This window comes from Phoxinus phoxinus, assembly GCF_949152265.1.
Source record: "Phoxinus phoxinus genome assembly, chromosome: 4".
NCBI classification, from domain to species: domain Eukaryota; kingdom Metazoa; phylum Chordata; class Actinopteri; order Cypriniformes; family Leuciscidae; genus Phoxinus; species Phoxinus phoxinus.
The window spans coordinates 20,532,881-20,549,250 of NC_136879.1; the positions used below are offsets into that span (position 1 = coordinate 20,532,881).

Sequence of the window (16,370 nt, forward strand, 5' to 3'; positions counted from 1 at the left end):
AAGGAATATTCATTTGACTATTTTCCACAGCAGGTATGGAGTTCGCATTAAAACCCCAACTGTCAAGGGAATTCTAGACTTGGACAAGCTGAATGAAGAGCGAAGTAGTGACTCTGAGAGTGCAAGGTGAGCCTTTGAATTTGTATTGCCCCTTTTGTGCCATTAAAAAAAAAAAAATTAAGTGTTTGTTAAATATCAGTAAGACCTACCTCTAAGTTTGCTTTTCAAACACTAAATGTATTGCATACTTAGAGTACATTACATCGAATGTCTGTTTAAAAGTTCAAAACAAGAATACTAAATACTTTCATAGTAATACTAACAAATACCACTTTTTTTTTTATGTGGGTAGTTTGTTCCACCGTTTCCACTAATGTATGTCATTCGATTAAGTGGTGACTTTATATTTTTGCAATGGAAAGAATATGTCAGACACAAAAATGGCCTGACTAATCCATTAATATGTGAGCTATCATTGATTTTATTTTAGGCCTGGACCTTGGGATCGCCTTTCATTGCCTCGAGGTGGAGACAGCAACAAGCCAGCAACGTGGGATCCTGCTAACCGTAATGCATCTGACTGGAACAAATACTCAGGTATGTTTTCATGTAATTTAAATGTAATCCTTTTTGTTGTTGTTGTTCTATTTTATTTCATTTTGCTCACTTTAAGGTCTTTCAATTGATCAAAGAATGAGATGTTAAAAGATATTCTTTCTTTTTAGGGATGCTGTCCTGCTCAGATGATGAGATGCCTCCATCAGACGGTGAAGAGCATATTCCTCCCAGCCGAGACCATCCCCACCTACGCTTTGAGATCGCTAGTGATGACGGCTTCAGTGTTGAAGCAGACAGCATTGAAGGTAGGAGGTCATGTCTTAGCATGTGGTTGGAAAAAAATAGCAGTATGTAGAAGTATGATTTTCTTTCTGTTGAGTTATGAATATATATAATTATTTTTTTTGACAATATTGACCTTTTGGCCAGAAAGTTTGAGGAGCAGCAACATAATGGTTATCTATCATATGGTAATTTATCATAATGGTTTAAAAAGCATATATTATAGTGTGCCCCTTGTTGTTCACCTTGCTGTTACCTGATGTAAGTGGAGTGAGCCATTCAAATCAAATAAATCTAAAGGCTAATTCGCACTGAGCAACACTGTAATCAGATTACAGTACTTCACTTATAAACATATATTAGTTAATAGAAAACCAGTAAGAAATTGTTGATATTTTTTTTTCAGTTTGCTTGCCATTGGCTGTTAAAAAAACGTTGTGTGTACTGTGTGCATGTAAATTGTATGTATTTGTGAACCAAAAAATGACTAAATTCACTTTTTTTCCCCCAACAGTGGCTTGGACCACTGTTATCGAGGGGGTCCAGGAAGCCCGTGCTGTTGCTGGACTGAGGCAACTCACTTTTTCAGGGTTGAGCGGTGCTCGTATGATGGGAATGCTTCAAGATGCCGTAGTCTACCTGGTGGAACAGCTCCAGGGGGCCAAATGCTGCCAGCGCCACAATTTCCGCTTCCACAAGCAGGCCAGTCAGGAGGAAGATCTGCCTGTTAACCCAAGTGGCTGTGCCCGCTCTGAAGTCCACTTAAGGTCAATTCACTGGTTTAACTGTTAAATAATATATGAAGTGGTGGTAACATAGTGATTAACTATTAATTATTTTATTTAAATTGTTTTATTGATGATTATGATGATGATTTATTATTATTTTACAAAGCGACAAACAATTTACTGACTTCTAAAGCCTATTTTTGTAATGTCTATTCAATGCTTAACTTTTCTGCCACAATAATATAGTACTATTACTACTTAATATTGATAATAATTTATTATTATTATTTAAGTGTCTTTCCCAGCAAATTGATATCTGGTTATTTCCAGTTTGTTTAATTAATTAACTTGTCAGCTACAATACTATAGTAGTACTACCACTACTTAATAATAATGATAATAATAATTCAATACTCTTCTTTTTTTTTTTTTTTTACAAAACTTCAAACTATTTATTGACTTCTAAAGACACTTTTTGTAATGTTTATTAAATGTTTGATTTGTATGCCACAATAGTATACTACTACTACTACTGTGTTAGTATTATTATTATTATCTTAATTTAAGGGCTTTTCCCATAATAATATGTAAATATATTTGCTGTTAATTTGATTCATTATTGACCTTAATGTGTAATTTTCTCAATTGTGTTTTATAATCGATTGACAGTCCTAGTTCACAAACTACAATCCAGTTACTGGGATGGACATTTTGCCTTAAATAAGGAACTTTAGAGTGTGTCGCTATAAGGGGTCTGTCCCTATATCATTAGCTTTTATAGAAGGCGTTTGCTAAATGACTAGTAACTAGCAACAAGGGAGTAGGTGTTTTGCTTCTTGGTTGTCTTACTAATGTAGGGAGGGGTTCAGACATACATTTGTCTTGGAAAGTAACAAGTGATGTTATCTAGAAGTCATAGTTCTGTGACTTCAAATGTGCGTGCCTAAAAAGGGTGAAACTGCTCACACCTACTTGTCTGTTTCACAGGAAGTCTACCTTTGATATGTTTAACTTCCTGGCGTCACAGCACAGACAGCTTCCTGACACCGACCTGTATGATGAGGAAGAAGATGAGGTTCTTCTCAAATCCACCAGGTCAAATAAGAATTAGAATTTTACTGAATGAAAGTTTTGTTTCTTGATATGACACAAAAGCACGTAAGAGTTACGAGAAAAACCTGATAGGTTCACAGTAAATTTATAACAGCATTTATATTGTTTCAGAACTACTACACTATATGCGTGATGTAGCACTTTGCTGTTTTTTAATTGTATTTTTTATAAATAGTAGTTTTTAAAGTGCCCCTATAATACTATTTTAAAGATTCCTAATTTTGTTTTTGAGGTCTCCTACAATAGGTTTACATGCATCCAAGGTCAAAAACACTTTAATGTTCTTATATACATTGCATCGACTCTTTTCTAAGGGTGTCTTAAACTGTTCGATAAAGGATCTGGTCTCCCTAAACCCCTCCTTTCTGAGAGTCTACTCTGCTCTGATCGGTCAGATGGGTAGTCTGTTGTGATTGGTCTACTCTGCTCTGATTGGTCAGATGGCTAGTCTGTTGTGATTTGTCTACTCTGCTCTGATTGGTCAGATGGCTAGTTTGTCGTGATTGGTCTACCATTACCACAACTGAATTTCCGCTCCGAATGCTTCCTCGGCGCATGATACGCAGTTATACAAATACAAAGTGGACTTGCTCTTTACAGTGCCAAAAACAACGTCTTCTTGAAATGTCGACAACACAAACCAAACTAGTCCAGGCCTAAACCACAACTACAGTGTTTAAGGGTGAGTCAAAGTAGATGCTGGTCACAGGCAGCCAATGAGGACCATAGTGTGTGAATATGTTACAAACCTACGCAAGTTCATGCAGAAAAGATTTGAATTACTGATGACTCATTTCAGGCAGTTCGAGTCTTTCTTTTGGGAGACAATAATATGGCATTTGTCGTGCGCTTCGATCTTTGAAACTTTGCAGACCTTTTATATTTCGAAAAAGCTATAATACACACTGCATGAAAGTTAATATCTGAAAAAGCATAATAGGGGCACTTTAAAGTATTTCAATGGGGTCACCATGAGCACTAAAATACGAATGCTGATATTTTTGCTTTTGTCTCATAGACTGAAAAATATACATTTGCTTTTGGGGTTTTATTGTCATGACAATGTGCCTTTCATATTCCTTTCCCCTTTTTTAATCTTTCGTCGCTGATTGTATTTCCTCTTTCTTGGTTAATTCTCTCAGTATTGATATTTTTGAGCAATTTATTATGCAACTGTGGCTTGTTTTCACATGGCGAATAAAATCATTTGCACTTTACAGACGTGCAACAAGTTTGGAGCTTCCTATGGCAATGCGCTTTAGACATCTGGAGAGGACATCCAAGGAAGCGGTTGGTGTCTATAGGTGGGTTCAAAATGTTAACCCAGTTGAGGAACTGAGTCATATTTTCAGTTCTGTTCTTTAACCCCCACATTAGAGCTACATCAGTAGAAAATTTTAGTACGTCTTTACATTTAGCAGAAGTCAAAATGTCAGTATCATATCCACCAGTCGCAGGAAGGAGATGTTTAGGTTTTGTTTCCAGGTGATCTCCCAATAATAACCCGGTCAAAAAAACCCCGTTGACATGGCATAAAGATGCACTTTATTTTAAGAAATGCACGCACTAGGATCTGCTAGAAATATTTCTCTTCCCTTTTATCCGTTATGACACATTCTAAAGTATGGGTTTAGTCGCTGTGGTTTACAAATGGGAAATGTTTTTGCCATGATCATTGTTTTATGATCTTTGGAGTCTATTCTGCAACCCTTTGCCAGTGTCTTCTTTTGCTCTGTTGTAATTGCAATGAATGAATTCAATTTTGGCTTATAAAGTTTGCCATATTTTTTTTCCCGGTTCCTTGGTTGTGTTGCCAGTGTTTTCATTCAAAACAAGTCACATTCACTGTAACTGTTATTGCCGTCATAGGTCTGCGATTCACGGAAGAGGCCTTTTCTGCAAGCGAAACATCGAGGCAGGGGAGATGGTCATTGAGTATTCAGGCATTGTTATTCGTTCTGTTCTAACGGACAAGCGTGAGAAGTATTACGATGGCAAGGTAAGTGGAAAAGTGCCGTTTTAAAATAGTATTTATTAGGGATTTCCCGATCTGAGGTCAAGGATCGGTGTTGGAGGCGATTTAGCATTTATTTAACTAATCGGTATCTGCTATCTTAAGCTTGATCCTTTATTTTATGTCATCTGTCATGCAGGTGTTGTGCAGTAGGTGGCGATATGCAACTTTTAGTGGGTTTGTCAACCGCCATTAATAGGAAATGAAGCTCAAATGTGCATGTTGATGCGCGAGAACCAATGAGGTCTGTTCTTGCGCATCAGGCACGTCTGAGCTTCCGTGTTTAGCATATTTGATGCGCACTTTAGTAACGAGTCACTCGAAAGTAATTTATTTACTGTTTATTTTTATCTGCCATCTGTATTTGAGATGTGCACCAAGCACTAGGAAAAAATACAAGTATCGGTAGCGGCAGATACTCAATATTCACTGGATCGGATCAGGTGAAAAATCATCACAAAAAAATTTGATCGAAACATTCCTAGTATTTATTATTATTTTTGAACTCTCAGCCGATTACAACAAGGTTAATCAACAGAAATGCATTTTGGGTATTCACATCTCTGTCTTTTCTCCTTTTTTCTGTAATGTGTAGTAGTATTTAATATTTATTTAATTAAAATATTAATGTAATTTTAAGATTTAAATAGAAATAATAACTTTTTGTTAAGCCTTTTTATTCATTAATAAAAAAAAAATATTCGTCATGCGTTTGTCATAATGCCTTTTAATTTATGTTTTCACCTTGATTTATATGATTTTATTTTCATTAGAGTGAGTAAAGAATAAAAAATTTTTTGTTATTTTTTTGGGTGAACTATCTCTTTAAGGACAAGCGGCTGCATGTTTACTATTAGGGCTACTGTCTCTTTAAGACCTGCACGCGACACGTCTAATATGTACGCATATGACAAGCAGCTTTCTCTCAATTTTCTCGGTTTGCTTTCAGTTTAGATATAACCAACTTTCTTTATGTAAACCTTGAGTGTATTTGACAGTATTAGCTCAAAAATTCTCGAAAGATAACTTAGTCCAGGATCCAGGCGCTGTTAGACAGGCTTTTAGTGCATGTGCACGTCGGGTGTTTGCCTCAGATAAGAGCATGTTAGAACAGCGCATCAGCAGCAAATGACACGTTTAACCGGCAAGGCTTTTAAAGCACATGCAAATAATGAACTTTTGAGAACTGCAGTGTCCTGCTCCTCTGCGTAAACATTTAATGTGAGTATTTGTCGCGTTGTTCACTAGGCTGTTGAGACGCAGACTGCTTCAAAAGCACTTAGACTGCTTGTAGCAAGGATCACAGCGCAAATTTGAACTATATCGATATATGCGATATGATCTAATTCCATATCCCATTAAAAAAATATTTTTTATATCGATATATCGCCCAGCCCTAAATGTCAGTATTGAAAACAGTTGTGGTGCTTAATTTTTTTTGTAGAAACCATGATAGACGTTTTATTCCATTATTGATGAATAGAAACAGCTTTCTTTTAAACTTAACTATTTTTCCTTGTTTGTTTTTTAATCATATTTTTTATTTATATTATTATATTTGTTTGTCTTATTTATGTTTAGATTATTTACTTATTTGTTTTACATAAATACATCTTTTGGGATCACCCTGTGCTAGATTTGGGTCAGAGTTTGAATATTATCAGTCTTACACCACTTCTTTCCTCTGCTCTTCCTACCAGGGCATTGGATGCTACATGTTCCGCATTGACGACTTTGACGTTGTAGATGCCACGATGCACGGTAATGCAGCACGGTTCATCAACCACTCCTGTGAACCAAACTGCTACTCTCGAGTCATCAACGTGGAGGGTCAGAAGCACATAGTCATTTTCGCCTTGCGGAAGATCTACCGCGGAGAAGAGCTGACCTACGACTACAAGTTCCCCATTGAAGATGCCAGCAACAAGCTCGGCTGTAACTGTGGTGCCAAGCGCTGTCGACGCTTCTTAAACTGAGGAAGAGTGATGGGAAAAGTTGCAGTGCAACTGCACGACAATGGAGCTAGACGGGTAAAAACACTGGGCCGAGGCTTGACGGGTAAAGGGGGTCCAAGCAGAGGGTTTCAAAGCTTAACAGCCACCTCTTCAATTTGAAAGTCCTTCATTTAAAGGGACCACTAACTTTTAAACAGCTGTTGTGGAGCCATTCATGTCCTTGAATCGTGATTCCTGCCGACCCTTAGACATTCAGTCCAGTAGAGCAGATGACGCATGATTGATGATGTGTGGAAACATGATCATGGCCTTTCAACATTTTCCATTGTGCTGCATCCTTTGTGGTTCACTAAATGTTTTATCTGAATATTACTGGTTTGGAAAAGAGTCACGGTCTCAGACATAGCAAATTTTTTTTTTAACCAGTTCATAAGCAGCGAAGTAAAACAAAAAAGCGGCACAAAGGTTGAACTTTAGCCAGAGTCGTTGTATATTTTGCAGCAAAATTGTGACTACTTTTAAATTATTCCTGTAGGCTTTTTTATGCTTTTTAAAAGCTGAATAGAAATGGCCGCTGCCAAGATTTCAGGACGTTCTGTTCCCGTAACTGACCCTTATTTCTCAACCCTCCTCCCTTTTTCTTTTTGTTCTTCGAGCCGACCTTAAATTGCTGGATTCTCAAGATCTGAACAGGAGTTTTCAGTGCGGACCACGTAGTGTGTGAAAGCTTAGAGGCAGCGAAGATACTCTGTAAAAACATGCATATTACTAATCAAATGATGTGAACGTATTAATTCAGATCTGTATCTATCGATTTTATTTTAGATCACACTTTTGTGTTTAACTGAGAAAGACTCACACTGCTCAGGACAACATTGTAAACCCCTCAGTATAACCCTTGGATCCACTCCTTGTGCATGGCAGTCGGTAACGGACACGTTCTGTTGAAGCATCGAGCGGTCTTTTCATCCGTGACAGATTTTTCGCTTGAAAACCCCTATAAGGCTTTTATTTTTAACCTTTTCATTTAAATAATTTATTTTTAGTTCTCATTGCATTTTTATAGTCATGTCTAAACACTTTCCTGTTCACCAAACTGTTTTTGGTCTAAAACTGTATAGGTGGTTTTTAAACTTGATGACCTCCATGGTGCTAAATCAAACAAGTCCAAAAAGGGGAAACTACTTACTTCCTCTTGTTTCATCTCTTTTGTTAGAAAACCGATGCAAGCTCTATTGCTGCAACCGATACTAAAATAGCGAAGCAAAACCAGTCATGCTTTCTAACAATATGCCCATATATGTCTGTGGTGTGTTCAGACCCCTTTCCGAATACTCAAAGAGTGGCGTTTTAGCATGTTTGTGCTTTTTATACCTCTTGAGAGCCTTGTGTCGAAACAAAATCATGCCTGGAGAGTGTAGAAGTATATTCGTGTTTCTTTTCATCGTGTTAGTAGAGGACACTACTTTAAGCTAATCGTGACTAACCGCATCCTCGTTGCGTCACAGCTTTTAAAGTTGTGATGACGTCGTGGATTCTTCCTGCAATAAAATCATTTTTGCCACAATTGCACATACAATTGGAGCTCTACATTTACTGCTTAAAGTGTCCTATAGATTTAGGACCGCAAAGGCGATGTATACTGGTGACTTACAGAATCTATATATATTTATAGAAGAGTTATTGAAAGTTTTTCAGCAGATGGTGGCACTCGGCACCTTAATTTTCCTTGAAAGATTTGGAGTTGGTCATCATCTTCATGTAGGGAAAAAATCAAGCTGATGCCATCGTTCATCGAAGCGTATAAAAGATTGTTCGGACTTTAGAAGCGTTCTATTTATTCCTGTTTGTCTTTATGGGAGTTTATACCCATAGGTCTGTGCTATTTGTATGTGACCATGGTCTTATCAGAGTTTTCTTCAGGGTTTTTTTCTTCTTTTAAACCCTTTCCCCATTTTCTTTCCTTTTTTTTTTTTTTAAATTGGAACATTGAGGATGAGTTCTTGCAACGTGGCCTTGTTTTATGTCTTGGTTGTCTGCTTTTATTTGACTTCCTAAACAGAGCAGTTTTCTTCCCCCTTAATCACGCTATCGTCTCCTGCTTTTTCTTTGTTTCGTGTGTTTTGCTTGGAGTGGGCGTCTCCATCAAGAACCTGAAATTTAGAAGATCTTAGATTTTTAATCAAACCACCCCAGACTTGCAAGGATTCTACCTCAAGCTGTTCAGACAACGTCAAGTAATACTAATGCAAAACTAGATTTGCTTGGTCTGTTCTGTCATGCAGAGTTGGCTCGTGTGCAATGAAGGATGCGAAGCACTAGTCAGGACCTCCTGTGATGATGCGTTTCCCAGAGCTTCTTGGGAAAAGAAAAATCTGTCTGTTCCTGTGTAGGTTATTTTAAAAAAACAACAACAATGTTGTGTTGAAAGACTAAAAAAAAAAAAAAAAAAAAAAAAAAGTGTCTTTGCTACCTTGTACAAACGACCCCTAAGTTTGTAAATAGTTGTATACATATTTCTAAACCTGTTTAATTTTTCTATGCACTTTTTTATTTATAATGTTTTTGCTTAATAAAGATGTACAATGTTTGAACAAAGTTCAAGATGTATTGTGGTCTTTGAGCTGAACATACAAAATCATCAATTGTGCACCACTAATAACCAAAGATTTTGCTTGTGGCTAAATCCTGATTTTTATAAGAAGATGGAATTAAATGAGAATAATATATAATATTATAGAATAATTAATATTATAGAAATGTATATAAAAATAACTATTTCAGGAGTTGTAGTAGTAATTTAATAAAAAGTCCATATTTTGACATACACAAAAGTAAACATTTAACAAAGTAGAGGAAGAAAGAGATACAGAATTGTGCAGTAAGACTTTCTTTGTTCCTAAATGCTTCCATATGGACTTCACGCACACACACACATCTGTTACCCATTACTTTAGTTTATGCCGTTTTCAGTCCAAACAACTCTAGAGGTTCCCATTGTGTGCATCTCTGAATCACTGTGATTTAACAACTTGTCGAATACCGAAGTTAAGTGCAAAAAATATAACGCAATCTCATTCAATATTATTTTTTTTACACCAAAGTGTAAAATATACAGAGAAGAGGTGTAAAAATGTTACCGTTAGGGATGCAACAGCTTGTCACTGGGGCAGTGCCCTTAAAATGACATATTTGAATCTTTTTTTTTTTTTACTCCTTACTCCAGTACAAATACTGTTGTGGCAAAAACAATTACTAAACAAAAATTGCATCACGGCAAAAGAGACGTCAAGATCCAAATTGTATTTAAAAAGAAAAGTAATTTATTCTTGTAAGAAAATGGTTCCCTGACCCCAGCCAGGCTGCAGGCCAGAGTCAGAGACAGACAGACACTCACTGCTGAAGAGAGATTGGCCAGCTGCTTTATAATGCAAGCCCCCCCCCCCCCCCCCCCCCCCCCCACTGTTTACACAAGAAGGAACCAAACTCTCCCCCAGCCCGGAAACTTAAGATACAGATCATTCTTGGGCTCACACCTCCCTCCAGCTGAATCAACGTTACATCAGGAAACTCAGAATACAGACAGAGAACATAATCGGTTAAATCATTAGGAACAGAATAAGAAATAAAAGATTAAAATCGCCACTACAATACGTACCTGAAGGTGCTACTATTACCTTTTTTGTTTTTGGTAAAAAAGGTACGAATATGTCATTTTAAAGGGGTCCTATAATGCCCTTTTCACAAGATGTAAGTCTCTGATGTCCCCAGTGTGTATGTGAAATTTTAGCTCAAAATCCCCCACAGATAATGGTTTATAGCATGTTAAAATGTTCACTTTTTGGGGGTGAGCAAAAACGCTCTGTTTCGTGTGTGTCCCTTTAAATGCGAATGAGCTGCTGCTCCCGGCACAGAGGGCGGTGTGTGTGTGTGTGTGTGTGTGTGTGTGTGTGTGTGTGTGTGTGTGTGTTAGCAGCTTTTAGTCTTATGTTCAAACCTGAGTCGGACCATGGAGAGACTCAAGAAGAAGTGACAACATGTAGAATGCAACAGGACATTTCTGAATGTTTAGTTGATGAATTTATGCAGCTGATGCGGAGTTAACTATCTCATTGATTTAGCATATTCTGTCATGATAATCTATAAATCGTGTGGTTTATCTAAATGTTAGGGTTAGTGATGTCACTAACCCGTAAATAAGCTCATTGCAGTCCCCACCAGCCATTTGTTGTCCTTAAAAAGTGATTTCTATAAAATAAAATATCTCACTTTGCTTTGAACTTCGAGCATTGTAACTTTGCAGATGTTGTTTATGCTCAAACAGCAACATTACACACTAACTAAAGTTAAAAAAGTTCAATCATAATCAAACACCCCTTTAAGGGTGCTGCCCCAGTGACAAGCTGTTGTAGGCTTACTAAAGGTAAAATTTGTACTCCTTTTTTATCTGTGTGTAGTTACGAATTGCAAAGAGAGTGTGTTGAACTATACTGAGAAGTTTAATACTGCGTTGGTTTTTATAATACCACAATAAGAGGGAGCTTTGCCAAAATCTCCACGGCATCGTTGCGACCGATAGCGGTTAACAGCTCAGCAAGGTGGCCGACGGTCCATTCTGGGTTCTTGGTGACGACACCCTCCAACATGGCGACGAGGGGACTTTTGTGGTCCTTCATGGAATATGCATAATTGATCCAGGCAAAGGAAAATGAGCACTGGGCGGCAAGGTGACGTGTATTTTTAGCACCAGAGATGTCCGGGTCTAAAACCAGCACAAGCTCCTCCAGAACATCCAGGTTGTTCAGCACAGTTTTCAAAGGCGCACCCTGGATCTCAGGAGCTATGAATAGAAATGAAATTAGGGGTTACACTTTGTTTCGATAGTCCACTGCTGGTAACTTTGCAACTACATGTCACCTAACCCATTCATTTACCATTATTAGGTTAGGGTTAGTAGAATAAGTTGAACTTACTATAGTAATAAACAGTAAATTAAGCATAATTACAAGTAACTAACCTAAAACAAACCCTATCCGTAACTCTATAGTAAGTACATGTAGTTAATTAATATTAATCACTTACTAGAGTAAGTACAATGTAACTACGTCACCTTAAAATTAAGTGTTACTGAATAAGTTGACATGTATTTGCAAAGTAATTATAGTCAGTATAGATGTCTGTAGGGGTACAATTAAAAATAAAGTGTTAGCAGATATTGAAGGTTGTGTAGGTAAGAATTGTCTAAAGAACTTTTTTTCAAATTGGCTTAAACTGTCTTTATATACCAATACATCATTAAAATGTAAGTACTTTGAAATAGAGAGTATAAAAGTTGAGTGACTATAGTGTATTTAATCTTCAAAAAACAGCTCATTAATTCCTACCGGGACGAAACAAGTGATTGGCTTGCGCAACTGTCACTCTCCGTCGCCATGACTACCGCCGCTATAGAGCTGGTAAATCCCGCCCCTTCCGCTAACCCCGCTGGACCTCTAGGTTGAAAAATCGTCAATGCAAGTGAATGAGAGAAAATCATTATTTTCTAATCCCGTTTGAATTTTGCAATGAATGTGAACATGTCTGGAATTTTTTATATGATTTTTCGTGTAAAGAATGCTACAATTTAGCGGGTATAATTTTCATACGGTTAGACTTTGTGTGAGAGCACTTTGTGGACTACAACTCTTCGCTGCTTTTGACGCGTTTGATATACGTCACCACCACTAGCACACGGATCCCGCTAAACCTGTTTTGTTTGAATGGTGACATTTGGGTACAAAACACACAGGCATCTCGATCTAATTCCTTAGATTATCGCACCGTGATTTGTGGAGGGAAAATGTGTTATGCGGTGACGTCACATACGCGACGTGTAGTCTTTTTCGTTATGTCTATTCCACAACTGCTAGCCAAAGAATCATACAATATACTGTCAAACTCGTTACATGAGAAATTATATAAAAAATTCACAGACAACATATGTTCACATTCATGGGACAATTCAAACGGGATCAGAAAATAATTATTTTCTCTCATTCACTTGCATTGACGCTTTTTCAACCTAGAGGTCCACTTGGAGTTTTACGGATGGGCGGGACTTACCAGCTCTATTACTGGCTCTGCCCACGTGCACGCAGTCGCGCACCCGTTTTTAGGTGGGAGTGAATGGAATTAATGAGCTGTGTTTATTGACGTTTAAATACACTAGAGTCACTCAGTTTTTTATACTCTCTATTTCAGAGTACTTGCATTTTAATTATGTATTGGTATATAAAGACAGTTTAAACAAATTTGAATAAAAGTTTTTTTAGACAATTCTGACCTACCCTACCTTTAAGCGGACAGTCTACTAATACTCTTAATGACTGCTAGTTAACACGTAGATGCAAAGTTACTTCTAGTTAGTAGAATGTGGACTATCAAAATAAAGTGTTACCGAATGAGATGTTTATGGAAAATCACCACCTTCTCCCAAGGAAATTTACTGTAAACACCTGAAAGGAGTGATTTCATCTAGGGTCAAATGAAACTAGTTTTTTTTCCGTATACCCACCTAACAGATACGCCGATCCAGTCAAGTGATCGCTATTATCGCTTTCTTTGATTATGTTGTATGAGACTGACTGATCATATCCCTTGATGCCCTTTTTGGACAGGCTTTCTCGAACTGCTCCATTACGTTTTTGAAATTCTGTGAAACAAAAGAAATTTCTGTTATTCCCGTTCTTAAATCTTGTGAAATACATTTTGCTTCATAGTGGCACTCAAGCCTTTGTGGTGTAGCAATTGCAATAATGTAATACTATATTGAACCCCATTTAACCTTTTTTTTTGTGAAGTGTGTAATTTCTGTACTGCCACTGTAATCACCAAATGGGTTTACAAAGTTTACAAAACACTTGCCCATATTACATTCCAAAAAAATGAAATCCTACCAAAAACAAACAAAGCCTAGCGAATGTTTTAAGAGAACACACTTGTCTGAGGAATCAGTTTATGAATGGCTTACTTGTTTTGTCTCTGCATGCATCTAAATCCAACTATTCAACTATTTCAATATACTGTATATATTGGATCAGCCTCAGTCAGACATGACAGGAATATAACTTTCATGATATCCTTCAAATATTTCTTCCTGTGACTGACCTTCATTCAAATGTTTTGTCCTCCTCCGCCTGATAACCAAGAACAGGCATACCAGAGTGAGAGTCGATAAAATCCCTAAAAATACATAGATCCCTGCAAAGAAAAAAAAATTACTCAATCAAATTTACTTTTGTTTTACATTGAATCCAACACATTCTATTTTTCTTTCTCTCTGTTTGTATTGAAAATGCTACATTTGAACATTTACTAGATAGAGAAACAGATCAACACCAAGCACTGAATACTGTAAATATGTATTCTACTGTTCAAAAGTTTGGGGTCAGTTTTAATTGTTTTTTTAAAGAAATGAATACTTTAAATCAGCGATCATAAACTGTAGTGATCAAAAGTGACAGCAAAGAGTTTTTCGTTGTTACAAAAAAGTTCCATTTCAAATAAATGTTTCAACATTGATAAGAAATATTTCTTGAGCTCCAAAGCAGGGAATTTCTCAAGGATCATGTGACTGAAGACTGGAGTGAAAATTCTGTATTTTTGATCAAATAAATATTGCCTTGGTGTAGCCTACTGGAAGATATTACAGACCCTAAACTTTTCATCAGTATTATATGTAGGCCTATGGTAAACTGTTGTAGAGATAAAGATTAAAAACACTGAAATGCAAAACAATACCGGTCACATGAGGGGGGATGGAAGATTGAGGGGGGGTTGTAGTTCGAGAGGTGCTTGAGCTGCCAACAGAGTCAGCAGCAGTAGAAGTAGAAGCAGCAGTAGTAGTCCTTCTCGCAGTCTAAAAAAAAACGTTTACACTGTGAAAATGGCGTATCAAGCTTTTACTAAAGCTTATATAATATCTCTCAGCTTTAAACGAGAGAGCACTGTCGGATAAAGGGAGAGTCAACTCGAAGAAAAGTTACAATCTTACTGTTATCACTGTGGTCTGCAACGGCTGGGGGATGCATTTTCCATCGAAAACCTCCTCGCTGCAACATATAATATAGTTATAGGAATAAAAGAGACAAGCAGATCTAAAGCTCACTTTTATCCTACTGTATCGCTCTACTTAAATGGGATCAAAATAATGGGCAAACTGGTATAGCCTACTTTCGTTAAAACGTAAATTTCGTTAGTTTTCAAAACTTTAACAATATCTTACACTGAATTTATCAAAAACAATAGGCTACAGACAAAAGTCTAGTACAAAAATAATAAATGTAAAAAAAAAAACAATAATAAAAAAATTGGGAAAATTCCAAGTAAAACGTACCCTTGTTTACAGCAGATGGTGTCAGAGATTGTGTTGCATGCAATAAACGGCGTTATGCACGAAGAACATATGTGGCATTTGACGTGAGATCCGTCGTTATATGTTCCATTTTCGCATGGTTTGTAAGCTGGCTTGATTTGTTGTTGGTCGTCGGACCGGCCGCAGTTTTCAGTAAATTCGAAACCTGCCGTCAAAACAGAACTTTTTTTTTTTTCATTTATGTTTCAGTGGTTTTCAAAAGTAGGCTATAAAACGATCATAAATGTGCGCATTTTCGTTGGTCACAAATTACTTTAACATACGTGTCCACTTGAGGACGAAACAACAAGATGTCTAACATCCACTTGTTTAGACTAGGCTACAACACGAATAGCCTATCCTAAAAAAACTCGATTGTTTTATTTGAAACTCTTTTAGATAACTGACTATTAAATGACTGCGCTACAGTCGAAAATATTTGCTTTGGCATTGGTTTGACTAACCTCGCCACGAAATTCTCATTCGTTTATGCTACATCTAAATGGACTTAGACGATTAACCGAACACTGAATTTGAGACTTACCTGCTTTGATTGTATAGTTAGACTCGCATGGCTGACATGTATGCGGAGCAGGATTCCAGAATTCCTCATCTATACACCTATGTGAAGTCATTGATGCTGCTGTAGGCTAGTGAACGTTTCCTAGACTGCACTCAACTAAAAATCTAACTGAAGAAGATAACCAGCTGAGGGGAGGAGTTGAGTGGGTTGTGAACTCACAAATAAGAAAAATATATATCAAAATTAACTGAGTTTGTGTTTTAAAAATCTGTCAGGGATCAGAGAAATAAACTTAATCTAAAGGGAGAACAAGATTATTTTTCTGACCCCATTGGCAGATTTTTTAAAGCATAAATTCTCTTAATTTTGATACATTTTTCAGAAACCAATGCTTAAAATATTTAAATGTATCACCCAAAAAAAAAAAAAAAAAAAATGCTATTATGTCCTCATTTCCCTCATATTTTTCTAAACCTGTATGAGTTTCTTTGTTCTGTGATTACACCATAGACTGTAAAAAAAATAGGATTACACACAAGTCCGTAGGCACTTCGAACGAAGCACTGATCTCACTGCCTAAGGTCCAAAATTTAAGTCGTCGTGTTTTTTGTTTTGTTTTTGTTTTTCATGTGATTATTGTTATCATTGTTTTAATCAATGCTTGTGACAAATATTCTGGGTTGCTGTTTCAAATTAATATGATATACGCGCGGCACACACACACACACACACACAGATAGCTTCGCACCGAGCGCGCACGTCAAAAACGTGTGTGTGTTCATCTGAGGCTCATTGGTCCGTCACT

The 16,370-nt window shown here is 36.9% G+C and overlaps 2 protein-coding genes across 3 annotated transcripts in view; one reads left to right on the forward strand and one right to left on the reverse strand.

Moving 5' to 3' along the window:
• Window positions 1-9,245, forward strand: part of kmt2bb (lysine (K)-specific methyltransferase 2Bb) — a 40,935-nt gene extending 31,690 nt beyond the window's left edge. The window contains exons 30-37 of one of the 2 annotated variants that reach the window (XM_079610351.1): window positions 31-126; window positions 491-597; window positions 726-863; window positions 1,355-1,607; window positions 2,556-2,663; window positions 3,902-3,985; window positions 4,551-4,680; window positions 6,396-9,245. In XM_079610351.1, coding sequence (XP_079466477.1) covers window positions 31-126; window positions 491-597; window positions 726-863; window positions 1,355-1,607; window positions 2,556-2,663; window positions 3,902-3,985; window positions 4,551-4,680; window positions 6,396-6,671 — 1,192 coding nt within the window. In that variant the 3' untranslated portion in view covers window positions 6,672-9,245. The remainder of the gene's footprint in view (window positions 1-30; window positions 127-490; window positions 598-725; window positions 864-1,354; window positions 1,608-2,555; window positions 2,664-3,901; window positions 3,986-4,550; window positions 4,681-6,395) is intronic. The other variant, XM_079610350.1, reaches the window with a different exon arrangement.
• Window positions 9,246-11,026: 1,781 nt separating this feature from the next.
• On the reverse strand, window positions 11,027-15,741 carry igflr1 (IGF-like family receptor 1). The gene is made up of 7 exons (XM_079610352.1): window positions 15,587-15,741; window positions 15,025-15,208; window positions 14,683-14,740; window positions 14,430-14,547; window positions 13,797-13,889; window positions 13,204-13,341; window positions 11,027-11,490 (listed from the first exon to the last, which is right to left on the reverse strand). Exons 1-7 carry the CDS (start codon window positions 15,675-15,677, stop codon window positions 11,168-11,170), a joined length of 1,005 nt encoding a protein of 334 aa, XP_079466478.1. The 5' UTR covers window positions 15,678-15,741; the 3' UTR covers window positions 11,027-11,167.
• Between the last annotated feature and the right edge of the window lie 629 nt (window positions 15,742-16,370).

What these genes read in the sequence shown, in the direction of transcription:
- igflr1 (XM_079610352.1), bottom strand. Translation starts at nt 15,677, where the DNA reads ATGACTTCACATAGGTGTATAGATGAGGAATTCTGGAATCCTGCTCCG. An exon ending in ACCATCTGCTGTAAACAAGG is followed by an intron (nt 14,741 to 15,024) that starts GTACGTTTTACT and finishes TATATGTTGCAG; the next exon opens with CGAGGAGGTTTTCGATGGAA. An exon ending in CATCCCCCCTCATGTGACCG is followed by an intron (nt 13,890 to 14,429) that starts GTATTGTTTTGC and finishes TTTTCTTTGCAG; the next exon opens with GGATCTATGTATTTTTAGGG.